Below are 17,377 nucleotides of genomic sequence, written 5' to 3' on the forward strand. Positions count from 1 at the left end.
AATGACCTTGTTTACGGACATAACACAACCACCATGAATTCCCAGACAGAATATCATTTTGAGGGAGCGTCACAACAGAGGCCGAATGCAGAGAGAGATTTCTGTAAGCAGGTTACAAACCTGCGTGCCTTTAATTAAACTGGCATATTATCACATGGGCATTGTAATGAAGTTTGAAGTTGAATTAAGATGGAGAAGCTTCCTCCATTTTGGATAGAGTGCTGTGTTGAGCTGAGGAAACATGGCATACAAGATTGTCTCTCCCTGTTCAGACACAGTTGCCAAATTTAAAAAAAATATGTATGCAGCGGCAACAAAAAGAGTCCAGCGTGTGCCAAAGCATGCCAAAGCAAAGGAGAGGTTTCTTAATTTCAAAGTACAAGCACATCCAAACACATACAACATACAAACCACCCTGCCTGATCAATAGTTTGAGACAGCGATGGATAATTTTGAAGGTGATACTAAGCCTGTATTGATGGTATTGACAGAAAAAAAAGCTTATTTAAATCCCTCTCTTCCACCACTCAGCAGCTTTCTCCTCTTGGCCATGCGATGTCATCTATTGAGCTGCAGAGTGGAACACTCCTCTCGCCCAGACAAAAGAGGACGTCAGTCTCCATAGCACAAGGATATGTCCTCTCACAAAAGGAGTTACAATATTCAGAGAGGAGAGAGAGGAAAGAGGGGAGGGGGGGAATGAGAGGGAGAATCCTAATAATTTCTCCATTTTGAATAAAGTCTGACCTTCATGTCTCTTTCTTTCTTTCTGGCTCTCCCTTTTTTCTCTCAATCCCTCTCTGTGAATTTTTAACGAAATGCATCAGGAGCCATGCACTGAATGTCTTTGGTCTTTCCTCCTTTCCTGCATAAAATGAAAGTGTGAGTTTTTTTCTTTCCATTGTGTGTGTGTGTGTGTGTGTGTGTGTGTGTGTGTGAGTGTGTGTATTTCATTTCTCGCAGCCTGGGTGGTATCTGTGTTATTGGCTGAGCCTTTTTATGGGCTGGGTAATTAGATCAGACTGCCTCTCCCCGAGAGTCAAACCGAGCTCTAAAGTGACAGTTGGGAGCATTGTTGTAATTTTCTGCTCCTGCTGGTAATTGAAGACCAGGATTTGGCAGGATTGGGATGCACTATATATCCAGGGAATAAGGAGTAAATAACACCCTCCCCCTACCCCAAAAATATCACTCGCCCATTCGCACACACCCACCCACAGACACAGATCCTACACACACCCACCCACCCACAGACACAGATCCTACACACACACACACACACACACACACACACACACACACACACATCTAATGCCTTCTGCAAACACTCTAATCTATTGGTGTTCCCCATGCTAATTTCAGTGGGTTCAGCACAAATCCACATTCACCTTTGAGGCCAATAATATGTTTACTTTTACCGCTTATTATGCAAGGATTTAGGCAACATTGCATCTCATAGCGTGACATATTAGTGTTTGACGTTAAAATGAAAGCAAACAAGCAATAAAATGATGCAAAATAATGTATTTGTACTAATTTGTGTTAGTACTAATTTTAAAAATATAATACCAACAGTTTGCACATTGTTATTAGACAATTAGATTAGATGATTAGACGATTAGATGGTTGGATTTTGGGGTGCACAGGGTTGGACAAGAATATAGGAGTCATTATTTAGTATTTACTGTATTTTTCGGCACATATGAAAGTCTAGGCTATTGCTAAATATGCTACAGAGCATCTCTAGTCTTTGTTTGAGATAAAAGGTATACACCAGTGATTTATATTACACTCCTATAAAGATAAAGGTACTCAAAAGACACTAATTTAAAGAAGAATGGTCAAAATTGAAGCAGCGGAGGTCGACACATCCTGACATTTATGGTGCTTTCACACCTGAGATGTGTGATCCGTTTCAACCAAACACTGGAGCGTTTTGTCGGATTGTTCGGTCCGTTTGTGGTGGTGTGAAAGCTCCTTCTAAGCTCTGGTGCAGACCAATGAACCAAACTCTGGAAATCTTGAAAATGGGGGTCTCGGTTCACTTCCAAGTGCAACAGAGTTCGATTCACCTTAGGTAAGAACGCGATCCGACCCAAATACAGAAGTGATTTAAAGTGATTTAGAAAACCCAAGACCGTATACATTTGGTGTTCCTGCATTATTTCTGAGACCAGGAAGTGTGAGCGAGCTTCACTTGACGGTTTCCACTATGTGAAAGGACAGCCAGATATGAAAGGGGAGAGAGAGGAAACATGGCTCTTTAAAACTGAGATATTTTAATGCTTTCAATAGAAGTACATGGATGGTAATAATTGTAACATAAACTGAACTTCAGCAGTTCCTTCTACTTCTACTCTATGTAACTATTACTACTAAAACTACTCTATTTTGTGCTACTTTACACTCCACTACATTTCAATGGGAAATATTGTGCTTTTTGCTCCACTACTATGTATTTGACAGCTGTATTTACTATCGTTACTTTCCAAATGGCGTTGTGATGCATTTCTATAGATACAGTATGTAAAGTAGATTACTTTAGCGCCATATTGGCGAAACAGCAATAAAAGGTTGCTTACATGTTTATAATTCAGTAATAACAATTCAATGATATATTGCATAATAATTCTCACAGCAGGTCATACTGCAGCATGAGGAGTACCTTTTGAGAACATGTTACTGATAATGCAGGACTTCTAGTTGTAACAGAGTATTTTTACATTGTGGTATTGCTACTTCTACTTAACAATATGATCTGAATACTTCTTCCATCACTGTTGACCTTTATAAGGACTAAAATGAACAAGTCGCCAAACAGATAACAGATAATGAAACTCAGACACTCTGGCCAGTTGTGTTTTAACATACAACCTGTTTTCCCATCGAGGACTCTGAGTCTCCTCTCAGTTATCCATCTCATCCACATCCACTAAAGCCCTGCTGTTGCAACCAGCCGGCCCGTCTCTACTGGTATGTGTCAGCGTGCTCACAGCGCAAAGGCATCTGGCCGGGCTGACAGAAGCTTGTGTCTGGACTTGCTAGCATCAAATAAAACCTGGACCAAACCCACGAACCAAATAATGGAGGAGCCGGGAGGCACCGGCACTGACAAGGACAACGTAACTGAGGTAACAATCACCTCTCTCTGCTGCACGCACACCTTTAAACGCCTCCATGCTTTTTGAGTGTTACGCAAAAAATATGTGTTTGGGCTTATATAATTGAGTCAGAGCGTTATAAATTACATTTCTCGACCGTTGAAGCAAAATGTAGCGCTGAATAATCTGGTGCAGTGCAGATACTTAAATTTTTTAAGCAGTCTTTGCACAAGAAGGGCATCTCTGTTGTGGATCAGTGTCTGTCTCCCTGTCCCTGCCTGTTTTCCTGTTCCCCTTTCCCTTGTGTGTGTGTTGTCTGTGTCTGTCTCCACCGGCTTCCATGTCACTCAAGAGGATCTAGGTCAAGGGGCGTGGCCACTCTCACCTGCTCTGCTCCAGCCAGCTGCAGATCATTCCAGTACTCAACCAACAGTTATCAACCCGGGCTGTTCACCTCTTCAGCGCCAGTTCGTTGCAACCATTCTCGTGGTAACGTGGCTCTACTCTGTGCCTGAGAGACTTATCCCTGTTTTCAGTTTGGTTGTTGCCTCATTTATGTTTTGGCTCACGCATTCCTTCTCTGCTCAGATTCTGTTGCTGGACCCGCTGCTCATCAGCTTTTCGTCTGCCTCCTCGCTGCCTACTCACCTCGCCACTCCGCTCTCAACCAGCCATTCCACCCAGCCGTCATCTTCGCTGCCTGGCCACACACCCGCCTTCTGATCTCCGGCTTCGACCCTACCTGGAGCAGCTATCCTGGCCATCTCCCTCCTCCACTATCAAACATTGTTTCTAATAAACACTGTAAACTGCTCATCTGTGTTCGTGTACCTGTTTCTCAGTTCCGGGTCTGACTGGAGCCTAAAAATCTCAGTCTAGAGAGAGAATGACTGAATGCTGCAACATCTTGAATTAGCAACAATAATCTCATCTTTTAAACACGGACACTAATCTGAGATCATTTGCACGCACAAACACACACACACATACACGCACACGCATACATGAAGAGGCGACATATCAGTGGAGGCAGCAGCACAGTGATGGACGGGCTGTGCTAGCCTGTGAAGTCAGTACAAATACAGATTCAGTGTTTGTATTGAACTGCTATATTATTGATTATGAGTTATCAATTATGGATGAAAGTCTCCTCAGATGCATCACAGTCCAACACCACAAAGAGACGTCTTGTAGACGGGTTGAACCATTCTGCAAAATCAGACTCAGTTTGGCTGTTTGCACCACCCTGTTTTATTATTGATCAGAACCAATGAATTATTGATATTGATGATCATCAGGAGATGGGAAAGCTTTAAACATGAACACATATACCTCATCCTATACACAGTTTAAAGGATGATTCCGCTTTATTACAATTTAGGTCTTTTTTTCAAAGTAGTGGCCGTCATTTCTATCAGATATGAATACATTGTGGTGAGATCTGGAAACATGGCGACAATCCAACAAAATATTATGATCAGATACTTTACATTATGTAAACCACTGGTGTCTTATGACCATTTATAGGGACCACACACAGTCACAGTTTCTATTAGCTGTAACTAAAGCATGACGGTCTCCACACAATTGTAATAGTTTGAACAGTATTAGACGTCCCGAAGAAGTTCAATTCAACAGTATTTCAGAAGAAAACAGCCAAAATGTAAAATGATTTTTTTTTGTGTCTGTGTATAACAACACCGTATTGTTCTTTTAAATAGATGTTTCAAACGTTTCTGTTTGCCACTGAATTGTATTAAGTTAAATATGTGACTGTTTATTTATATATCCTGAAATAGTACTGTCATTTTAAGCTTATTTTTATCTTTCTCTTTTTTAAATCCTGTTCATATGTGTCTTTTTATATTGCTGTGTGTTTCTTTTATGCCTTGTCTTAATGCATTTTTATGTCATAAGCTAAACACTTCAATTGCCTTGCCGTTGAAAGGTACGACACAAATAAACCCGCCTTGCCTCGTAGTATCTTCTTTGCAATCTTGTTAATCATGTCAAAATTACCTTGCAACCCCTTGGGCGGTCCCAACCTCCACCAGGTTGGAGATCTTAAAAAACTTTTGTTTTTGAGTTGAGCACACCAAAAATGTCTAATTGTCCCTGATTGCGCGGGAAAACTGTGTGCTCTCACAACTACGATATTGGCCAGTCGCTTAACTGTGATGGATGCATACAGTTTGGGTAATAGTTTAGCCGTTTATCTAACCATCTGATTTGTTTTATCTACATTTGACAGCTCGTGTTTCTTCCAACCATCTATTTTTAGCACTGTTCCATTGTAAGATTACATTCCAAGATCTCAGCTATTAACTTGGTTAGTAGAATAGAGTGATTACAGATAATGGCAAAACCACAAAAATAAGACCCAAGTTGTAAAAAGTAAAGATCCTTTAACTGTATGTTGTGTCATGCTGAGCAGGAAATTGAAGTTTAAGTTCAAAGTTAGATTCCATTAAAAGGGCTCAGTCAGACACAATGCATCTAATACAATCACATCACTTCATTATGCATCTGGATCAATCCACTAATATGATACGATAAGAAGGGCAGCTGTAAAAGGCTTACCTGAGTCCATAAAGCACCGTGCCATCAGGGTGGAGACGGATCATCCTGTTCTTGACGGTGACGCCGTGAACGAAGGACTTCTTGTCGTTGAGGAAGTAGGTGTCGGGGACCCACAGCTGATCCGCCACTCGGTTATCCAGAGTCAGGTTGTAGGCGATCTCAGAGTAGGACAGGCGCTTGTCCCGCCACGCTTGCTGGAAGTACATCGTCAAGGTGTAGTCCTGGAGGACAGGGGGGGTGGGGGAGTCCATTTAATGAAGCTAGTGCAACACCTTAAGACAAACTCATGGTGAGAATCAATAACGCTGACGTTAATTCCACTATGGAGCCAAATAAAACACTTTCCATTAAGTGGACTGACTAAATCTTTCAGGTGATACCCTTGTATACCCTTGATACCCTGTAGGAATATGTTTTCTTATCACTATCATCTCAACTTGGAAACATGTCAGGCACCAACAGCATGCCCCCCCCTCCCCCACGCTTACATCTGAACATGACGTGTCACGGCACGTTGTACAGACTCTGCATAGTGAGAAGGTCAGCCAAAAGGTTGTTGGTGGTCTGAAAGGCCAACGCCTGTACTAGGGGCCATGGTGGCTGGGGTTGGGGGGTTAATATTCAACTATCCTCACTTAATGCTGAGACCATAACCAGAGGGGAACTTTCTCAGCTGGCTGACTATTGTCTAACGCAAACAATATCTGCTTCCACTCAAAACAATTGACGCCACCTTCTGATTGAGATAGTACTCTGTCTAATGAAAATCAGTAAATGTCTGCAGCTGGGGGTTCATCCCTGTCTTTTTTTTTTTTTGCTTCTAATTCTGCATAATAAACAACCAAACTACTGAGATTTAGGTGAGTTTTCCAAATGTGAAAAACCTAAACTTCCACTGTATAGTTTGTTTTTACACATGCTCAAAGATGTAGCAGTAAACTATCTCTCTCTATCTTGCTCGCTCTCTCTCTTTTCTTTGCTTCTCACTCTTGAAAAAAGACTCCCACACTGTCACATTAAAACACAGCACTGCAGTTGGAACTGCTCTGTTGCAGTGTATTGCAGTGCAATCGATGAGTAGGAAAACAAATTAAAAAATACGGTCCATGAAATGAGGCCCTTGAGCTTTTACTCCAAGCAGCCATCATCATTACTTATCGACGTGTTTCTATGTTTTCAAGTATTTTTTTCTTCTTTTATCATCGCACATTGGTGTGACACTGCAAAGCAATTGCCATTTTCGCTCCTAAACTGTTATTATTCATTGCGTGCAGTGTGCGCGACCAAAGCACTGCGTAAAAAGGGCATCTAAAAATACATGAGCTGCTGCCATGTTGATTTTTTCAGGAGTGAAAAGTCAAGCGAGGACGGCCGCATCCTTATCCTGTTGTACAAGAGTTCCCACTGAACCCTTCTCTCACACTCACTCCCTCTCTGTCTCATTATCAGACTGTCGATCGGATATCTCTATCACCTTTGGGATCTTTAGCTGCTGCCTGCAGACTCGGTGTACATCACCCACTGAGGCAGCATCTCCTGCAATACGTTCCTGTCTTGACTGCCATCCTTCGTCATATTGATGAAGGAACACAGAAACACAAGCAGCTTGAATCCTCTGAGAGGAAGAAGTTGCTAGATATAGCTAAACCTGTCTCTGACTAAATTAGAGAACTGAAGCTTATAATATTAACCGGAGCCCTGTGGTAACAATGTTAACAACAAGAAGCAGAAGTAATTTATCAATATGGTGTCACAGACTTTCCGCAACGTTCTTTCTGTATTATTTTTTTTTTTTTTGCCTACCACTGTTTTTTAATATACTTTGGAACTGGAGTGAAACGTTTTGGTGGATATGGTAGCAAGGGAGCGCCAGGGTCTCTGTGGTGTCACACACCTTTGCATTCATAGCTCTTAATTTGTTTATTACAGTAAAAATAGTGCTACATCTAATAATTGGTATTATCAAATTAATATGTTCATTATTTTTTTTAGATTCATTGACAAATCTTTAAGATAACAGAACACTGGGAAAAGCCAATCACAATCAAAGATTTGTCAAAATTCCATGTTTTGTTCTTTTGTCCAACCAACAATTCAAAACCCAAAAATATTCCAATCACATTGATATAAAACAGAGAAAAGCAGCAAATCCTCACATTTGAGAAGCTGAAACAAGAAAATGTCTGCTTGATAAATGACTTCTACGAATGATTAATTATCTAAATTGTATGATAGTAACTGACTAATGATTTAAGCACCAGAAGGATTTTTAGTTATAGCTTGTGCCCAAAATCATTTCCTTGTTCCCTCACTGAAAAGTCAAGTCGTTTATATTACTTACTACTTAATATAAGTGACATTATGTACTTATATAGCTTAATATTGCAACTCGCAAATTTACAGCATACGACACCCTGTATTCCTAGACCCTCGAGTTGGATAAGGAAAAAATCTCCCGAAAAAACTCTTTCACCGGGAAAAAAATGGAAGAAAGCTCAGGAAGAGCAACAAAGGAGGGATCCCTCTCCCAGGACGGACAGACACGCAACAGATGTTGTGTGTACTGAATGGACCAAAATAGCAAAACTATGGAAAATCACTCACTACTCCCAATATAATAGACACTCAATGTTTTACACTATTAATAGCGGGCAGTAAAATGAGATTTTGGACACTTATGAGTCAGTTTCATTTGTCAGGTCAATTTTCCTGTCATAAAATGTGGAACATTGCATTGTGAGATTTTTAGCAGAAAGTCAGACAGTCCTTTTTCACTCACATTGTGGGAATTTTTCTGGGCATGACATAGTGAATACAATTCAGAGAATAAAGACACTCAAATAAAATGGTGGAGAGTAAATATAATGCACTATATAGTAAGTAACGACGATTTTGGACACAGCAAAGGGGTCTTTTTCACAGCAGACAATTTGATTTGTCATAGTAGTAAGAAAAGCACAGGTGTTGCTATAAACATTAGCGATGGCTTCGTTCTTTTCAAGTGTCCCAGGAAACCATGACAGTATGACAGCATGAACAAAAACAGGACACTGAAACTGAAGCAGCTAAAATGATTTTAGCCATCATTCATTTTAGTATTTACACCTGTGCTTTTCCTGCTGTGACATGTCAAAATGTATGCTGTGAAAAAGGCCTTTTGAAGCGACCTTCAGTCTCCTTGTCACACTCCTTAGAAACTCCATTAACATCACACAGGCAGCCCAGTGAGCATCAGTGAGGGAGACATCTTGTGGAGAGCATCAACATTAACAAAAAAAAACTGACAGCAGTGAATATATTAGGACGATGACGATACAAACAAGGCCCGGCTAACTCAAAAAAAACATCAAGGCTGGTTGCACAGTGACAGTGTCTCACTACAGATATGTTTCTGGGCTAACAAACCCCCATTAAGAATCTGACAGAGTGACAAGGAGTACATTTGTGTTTCCCTGAGAAATCTGACAGGCTACAGTTGTTACAAGACCTCCATTACAACTACATCAGCTGTCACAACTGACATGGGAGGGAGCTGCTCATGGAACACAATACACACCGCTCTGTTAATTTCAATTATGTGTAGTAGTCCTTTCTGTTTGTTGTTGTTCATGAAAAGACATGTCCACCAATAAAGTCACTCTCATTTTCATTTGTAGTCTACAAACGGAAATGACAGTAATTCATTCTGATTTTCTGTACCCGATTGAAGAAAAAAAAGCAGGAGGTGCACGCTTTGTCTTCTCCCGCCCTCTATAACAACTCAAAAACCATATTGTTTTATCAGCTTGATACATCATGACTTTTCGTGAATTTTTGAACTGTCAGAATCAACACAAACTAAAAGTTCCCCAGTCACTTTGAACATGGTTAAATGTAACACATTTTCACATGTTCTTTTTAGTTTATTAGGATTTCTGTAATTGTAGTTTTATAAAACCTTGTTCATAAGAGGTCTAACAGGGAGTTGGACCTTTTCGGGGTCTAATTGACCCTAGTCTGGTAAAGCCCTATCTCCACAGCACCGTCAGCCCTGGAGTATGGTCTGGCTACACTGACATATCATTCTGGAATAGGGGAAAAAAACGCACTGGGATGTTTGTATTTCTATAAACCAATCACAATCATCTTGGCCTGCGCTAAATAGTGCTAAAATGATCATTGCAAAATCGATTACAGAGATAACGGAAGGGGAAGGACAGGCTTTATCCCAGCACTGGACATCCGGTAAGCCAGACTATATTAACGTCAAACATCAGAAACGTCAGACTAACACTTATGTTTTTTTGTTGTTAATTATTTTTTTGCAAACAAAATAAATGTATATTTGTTTATGTATAGCCCATACAAATTCTAAGCATCATCATCTTAATTTTTAAATAGCTAATAAAGACATTTTGTTAAAACCTCTGCATATATTATATTTATACTACTAAAACAATGCTTTATGGTTTCTGATTTCTGTATTTTGCCATCAGATTTGCAGTTTGTTGAAAAGACAATAGTTACCACTCCCATACGGTTTTGTTTTAAAGGGGTGATAGAATGCAAAACCAAATTTACCTTGTTATAGTTGAAAAATGACAGTTTGATGGGTAAATAGGACATAAACAGAACCTCAAAATCCCATTGACACCTCTTTGCTCCTCAAATCTCATTTGAAATTGCCTCTGAAAACGGGCAAATCTCAACAAGCCACCGAGTCCTCATTTGGCTCTAGTCTCTATGTTTGTCACAGCCCAACATTTACATTGGGGTTATTGATTATGCAATTATTTAAAAAGACAGTACACATACAGCATTGTGATCTGTGTGGAAAGTAAAGACAATTTTAACAAAACGGTTTAAAAAAAAAGGTTAAAAAACCAAGTCCATGAACTGCTGGTATGAAAGCTGGTATGTGTGCTTCTCTCTCTCCTCTGCAGCTTTACGGGACCAGACAGACGTCCACCATATTGCTTAACGCTTTCATCTGCTGCAGAGTGCTCAGGCAGAAGCAGGGAAGAATCTGCTGATAATAACACTGTCTACTGTGCACAGCTACGAGGAGACGATTCAACGTTTGGGCAATAACAAGCTCGTCTGCAGACATCTCAGCCTCTTGTCTGTTTATGCTTCCCATCTACAAGCTGGAAGAGATGCCACAGCACATCAACTGGTCAAGCTGTGTCCAGTTAAGTATGGTCTTAAAATTAAATATTAGGGGTCAAAGAGGGAGTTAGTGCATTCTGAATGAGTTGCATACACATCCTGAGGTAACTGACAACATGGACGCCTTCATGACTCTCTTTCCAACGGGTCTTTTTTCAGCTACTTAGCTCCAGTGGAGAAAATGCCTGACAGAATCATTAAGGGAGTCATAAACACATTATTAAGGGCTTTTAAGGGAGCTGGCTAACTTACTCCCTGTTTTATTAGGAAAGAATATTATGACCAATTTAAACTTGGCGGAACTTCGCTCTTGCAGTGGGACTCTGCAAGGTTAAGTGTTTAAAACAAATAGGATTACTCTTTCATTTTTTTTAAATCGGATTAACATAAAGTGCATTAGAAGAAATGCATTTCGGAAAGCCTCTATTCGGTTTACAAATGTACAGGGCAAATAAATTATGATTTAAGAAAATTACACAACCATTGAAAAGTATGACACCTAATGTTTAATATATATGCATATTTTGGCACATTTTACAAACCTTTCTTTTACCAGGTTTTAATTTCAGATACACAAAATGTATATTTTTCAAAGCTCATGGTCTCTTCTGACATCTTCGAATTAACCCAGTCTCCATGGACTAAACATTAAACACAGACCCCAGCGTGCATGTAAGACAGCTGCAGGATTAAGTGTTGTTCTTGTGCTGTAATTATACTGCTGACCATATTAATATGTTACTCATTTTAATCTGTGTCCACTCAGCATAACTAATGACATTGTTCTGGACAACCTGCATTCTTGTCTTAAGCTTTTTGGAAAGCTCAGCTGAGCAAACAGAGCCAGCAGAATCAAAGCTGCACAAGACGAACAAAGAGACAAAAATCTGTCTTGTATTAAAAAATTAAAAAATAAAAAAGTATATATATATCTGTATAAAAATGTGCATGGGTCATAGTTTTCATTAAATTTTTTGCAGCAACCTCAGAAAAGTCACCGAAAAGAGGTGACACAGAAATAAGATTCTAGAATCTAAGATACTACTGTATAGCCATTAACACTGTGGGAAATATCCTGTATCATCAGCTTTTCTTAAATAGGCAAAATATCAACAAAATGCAAAAAAACAATCTGGCATCTTCAAAAACAGAACCACCTTAACTTGGATTATGATGTTGAAAAAGTCCCTAGAAAATGAGGCCATTTTTGCTTTTCCTTGACTTCCCTAGATCCACCAAAAAAGAAGAAAGAGGCTGCGTTGTCATAGCAACACTGAGTAAAAATAACACAAGCTTATTTTCCACAAGCTGAAAATAAAATGGAACAGGATCAGTTTGGACAAACAAGATCAAAATGGTTGCTAATTCACAGACACAAGAAGCTGCCTCCTTCACACGGATGTAGTGGAACATCGAGGCCTGCGTCGTGTTCTCTCTGGTCATCGGCTCTCCTGTTATCTTATGGCCAGATCCCCTAACTCATGTAAAGAGGACCTGAGCGCTTGTCAGGATAATGATCGTAATAAAGGGAAAGCTCACGCCCCACTAATTCCTCCATCCCAGAAGCCACCACAGCTGGTTTGTTTAAATCTTTTAATTCACAGCCAGCTAATTAACATTCAGAGAACAGTATTATAGTACCGGCAGCGCCTCCTAACAACCACCAACCTCAGGTATTTTACATGTAATTAACAAGCGGGATGAAGAAAAATACTAATTTTCCTCCCTCGTTATTCCAGCCTTGGCGTGCATATAGTAGCTACTCAACATATAGATGGCATGCTGAAGACATTATACAGCGCTGATGCATTGCTGAGACAACAGACTCGACTTTTATTTAATCAGCTGCACTGCCTGTGTGCAGAACACTTTTTAATGCACCGTAACCACGGTTCGGTTCCTGGATCTGTGATTCCAGCAAAAACAAACAGCATTATGCAAATGCAATTTAGGCAGCTAAGTGAGGGAGATGAGTGATGGAGTGGGATGCCAGCGCTGAACAGACAGACAGAGATAAACAGGGGGTGGAGGGTTGGGGGGGTCTCGGCCATGATATCATATCTGTGCCTTATTTTGCACTAACCCTAGTGAGTCAGCAAGGATGTGTGGTCACACCTCGGACTCGGAGGACACTTCCCTCTCAAAATAGCCCATTTGTAATGTCATGCAGGCGAGGCTGTTACCACGGCACTGACTGACCTGCACATTTTTATTGCCCGACAACGCGGCTGACCTTTGAGCCTCAACGGGCCATCGTTGTGGATCACAAGAGAACTCACCAAAAAAAGTGACTCCCCTATGGCACGTATAAACGTGAACGCCTTACATGTGCACAGAAAAGCAAAAACTACCTCAACTACCATCCTGCCCTTCATGTCAGCGGAGAAGAAAAAATGCCACAATAGTTTTAATCTGCCCAGACCAAAATGCAGAGTTCGTTCTCCACCAGAGGCCTTTTTATCTTTAATTAGAAGAGCGAGCAGCTGTCTACAGCCCAGACCTGCTCACCGCCATGATGGCAGGCCTGCTAACAAATACTCATTTCCAACCCAATCATATTCTTTAATTTCTGACAGCAAATGACTCCATTTTCCGTCAGGTTCAAATACTTTACATGCAAAATGTATGTAACTGACATGGTCTGATCATAAACAAGGGGTTCAGTTTTCTTTAGAAGCAATTCAGTTAAAAACCAGTCAACATTTTAACGGATGTGCCTAACTGAATAAAGGCTTTTCATACAACTTTTCTCCATGTTCTGCCCAAAGAGCATTTTTATTTATGTAGGATGTTTTTTTCCCTCTTTAAGAGGACCTTAAGGTTCCCTGAAATGACTACGTATGACACTGACGTTTTGTAATTCTGAAGTAATTTTTATGTTAAAAAAATGGCAGGAACTTACAATTGACAGTCCTTACAATTATCAAGTCATCAATTATCAAATGATCAATTAAATAATAAGCAGATTATTTGCAGCATCTGTAGAGTTGTGTTTTTAAGAACCTCACACCTCGCTGAAGCACTGCTGGGACAGTCATTACAAACTCATGGTATACATCTAAATACTGCTCAAACCACAGATTATGTTTTGATTATTATAGACACACTAACGTTTTCTAAAACACCAAATATTTCCTTATTAAATTTTAGAAAATTGTATATTAAATGACGCACAAAAGATCTAGAATATCCATTTGATGATCGAGCGTCATATGGCTTCAATAAGGAGCTGGAACAAGATGCTAAAGGATCAATATGTGACAGAGTCAGACAGTGTGGCATAAGATGGTTTTCCAACCTTAAAGCCACTCAAGTAGAAAAAAGGAAAGTTTATGTTGAAGGGCAAATGAAGCACTGTCTGAAGCTCTCTTGTGGTAACAGGGTCTGCTAGAAATGTTTCCCCTGGCCTCCACCGTAATATAGATATCAATAGAGATGGTGAAACTGATCACAGTAACCTTCACCTCTCTCCCACCCTGTTCTTTACTGCCTTCTCTGGTTTCATCCTCGCCTCTCTGTGTTGTTTTCCCTCTCAGCACTTTAATCTTGAAAGCGGCTGCCCCTGATGAGCAAGATCAAAGCCGAGCACAGGTCACCAACTCCATCCTCGTGATCACGGTGCACGGTGATATTATTGATTTCTCTGAGATCAATCTCGTCAGCTGCTGTTCTCCTCTATTGTACCAAAGAGAGATGGACGTAAAGAAAGGATGAGGAGGAGAAGCCGACGTGTTATGTAAGTCGCAGGGAGGATTTTTCAGAAGGTGACAACAATGTGTGGAACACAAGTCCTCTGAGGTCTTTGGATGTTATTTATTTAAACTTTTCGTCTAAATTTGTCCGCCGTGTCAGAGGGACGCCTGTGCAGATCTGGCAGGGAGAGCTTTTCTGAGAAATGGGGGAGATGAACGCTCTCTCATAGCCACAGGGAGTTGCATGACGTCAGCCGCCATTCACTGTTTGTGCACAGTTTTGTGTTTTGTTACACACTCACACGGATGTATGAAGCAGTGTTTTTTTCCAGATGAATGCTCGCATAGATGCCTAGTTCCTTAAGTAAGATAACCCTTTGGAGCAAGGCAGAGATGGATTACATGGCTGCTGAGCCCAGAGTCACAGCCAGGGATCCAGTCAAAGTGGTGAGATGGGAAGGATGGAGGAGGAAGAGGGAGAAAGAGAGAGGCCAAAGCAAGTGAGGGGTTTCTATTTAAAATCTCCCTGGACCCCCAAGGCACATCCGTTTTGGCTGCATCCTCCACCAAAATAAATAATTTCCATCAAAGGAAAAGCTCTGACCATATTCAGTGTTTCAAACTCGCACATGTTGCTGTATTTATAAAAACCTATTCAGTGCAGTTTAAAATGACCACAGGCCACATTTGACAGGCTGCCGAATCAAACTTAAAACTGACTCGATTAATAATAGAAAACACATTCTCTGACATTCCTACTGGCAAACTGGTTTTTCATGCTCTTATATAACATCTCTGTTATGTTGCTCCACTGGACAGGCTGCTTTGTAAATTATCTTTTCTCACATTCTTTGCAAAGACTGCCTTTAATATATTTCTAAAAGCATCAAAAATCCAATGGGGAAAACCAGTAATATTACACTAGACATAGAGTCTATTTAATGCAGCCAAGCTACACTGAAGTAATTGCCATCAGTTTCCTGTGGGTTGCTGTCTGTCTGTCTGTCTGTCTGTCTGTCTGTCTGTCTGTCTGTCTGCCACAGGGATCAATAGGGGGTGCTCTTGCATGTGCTGCTGAACTTTTTCCCCCTGTCCTCTCCAAGTCGCACATAACGTTCATCTTTGTGCACCAAAGCTCAAGCCCTTTTTTGTTGCAATGCTGTATGATTGAACATGAACATTTATTATTAACAAATTGCTTACGTCATCTGACAAGTAAGGGGGAAGATAATTTACGTAGTCGGTGATGAAGTGATTGGTCGCCCGAATTAAAAGCCTTAAAGAACACCAAAGGATGCCAGTTTGGAGACGAAGAGAGTGTTTTATTTCATTTTAAAGGTAACTGCATGGAGAGGACACAGGAGAGGGGATGAGGAGGGGTGGGCGCGTGTCAACAAAATTACACCACCGAGGCTTGACAACGTGAAGCAGTCAGGAACACACACACACACACACACACACACACACACACACACACACACACACACACACACACACACACACACACACACAGCTATCCGCGCGCGCTGCCGGGGCTGTGCGTCCGAGTGCGCCAGTGAGTGTGTGTTTTGAATTCAAATGCAGCAGCACACCAGAGCTGCAAATGCGGAGACTGAGAGGAGGATGGCGATGATGTGTTTGGGAACGGAAGCCTTCAAAAAAAAAAAAAAAGAATGTATTCACAAGATGCCTCGGCCTGGCTCACATTATCCCAGCTCACAATCACACACACTGACCCGTGATAAGTAGCCCACTTCTGGGGTATTCCAACCGTGCCAGGCACAATTGGCAACATTAAGCGCGTTAATAATCATGAAGATGCACCTACCATATTGACTTCAGACACCATGTCTATGCTGGCTATGTCTATATTCATTCCCACAGCCACCGGCGCACCTGTGAAGGAAAAGAGGCATTAATACAAGATGAATAATTCTCTCATCATGTAAATTTAACAAATTCGTGACGTGCGCTCAGGTTTCTCTCTGCTCACATCCACCTACAGGAGACTTGTGCATCATCAGCCTGGGCAAAAAAACTCATGTTTAAGACGAAGATGAGCTTAAATGCGGTTAATTTAATCTTTTTAGTGGGATAATCAAACATTGATGAGCGGGATCGATCACGTTCAAGAGCCTGTCTTATCACCTCCATCAAATTAAATATGCACATCATTTCTCATAGCCTAATTGGAAAGGCCTATTTGGCTATGAATGAATGAATGATTATGTAAATTAAAGCAGATTTTGCGATTCATTACACATGTATTGCACGTCAGGAGGGCGTGAAAACATGACATTCCGTTTCAATGTGCTCGTTACCTCCGAAATCTGGCCTCAACCGAATGTCGTATCCTTTCATCAGTCTGTCCACTGTTTCTTTTACCAGAGGCATATTGCTCGGATCTTTGAGATCCTTGACGCTGTGGGAGAAAAAGGTGGTGTAATGCAAAACAGCTTATTAATATCACACGCCAGGCACGCTTTAACAGAGGCTACATGACATGCAAGACAGAGAGGACCAAAAAAGGAAAACGAGATTACCTTTGAGCACAGACAAAAGTCACTAGTAAAGAAAAAGTCAAAATCCAAAAGTCGTTTTTCCTGATCCTCCCCATCGCAACAGTATTGAGGCGGTTTCGGGATGCGAGTGAGGAGAGCGCGCATCCAACTTACTCCAGACAGTGCAGAGGAGCCAATGAGAGGCGCATGCGTGCAGCCAGCCCAAGATCAAAGAGTGGAGACTGATGATGGTGGATGAGCAGTTTCCATTGCAGAGAAAAATATTAAAGGGACAAGTGGTTGTGCGTAATGAAGAAGCAAACATGTATGCCAGGAGTGAAATGAACAACAGCGG

At 40.9% G+C, this 17,377-nt stretch overlaps 1 protein-coding gene across 3 annotated transcripts in view; it reads right to left on the minus strand.

Moving 5' to 3' along the window:
• gabrb2a (gamma-aminobutyric acid type A receptor subunit beta2a) overlaps positions 1–17,377 on the minus strand; it is a 31,367-nt gene that overhangs the window by 13,107 nt on the left and 883 nt on the right. For 2 of the 3 annotated variants that reach the window (XM_028588847.1, XM_028588845.1), the window contains exons 1-4: positions 17,065–17,156; positions 16,843–16,943; positions 16,350–16,417; positions 5,682–5,902 (exon numbers count right to left, since the gene is read on the minus strand). In XM_028588847.1, coding sequence (XP_028444648.1) covers positions 5,682–5,902; positions 16,350–16,417; positions 16,843–16,943; positions 17,065–17,138 — 464 coding nt within the window. In that variant the 5' untranslated portion in view covers positions 17,139–17,156. Of the gene's footprint in view, positions 1–5,681; positions 5,903–16,349; positions 16,418–16,842; positions 16,944–17,064; positions 17,157–17,377 lie in introns of those variants that run through there. The other variant, XM_028588848.1, reaches the window with a different exon arrangement.

Source organism: Perca flavescens, chromosome 10, assembly GCF_004354835.1.
Source record: "Perca flavescens isolate YP-PL-M2 chromosome 10, PFLA_1.0, whole genome shotgun sequence".
Lineage (NCBI taxonomy): Eukaryota > Metazoa > Chordata > Actinopteri > Perciformes > Percidae > Perca > Perca flavescens.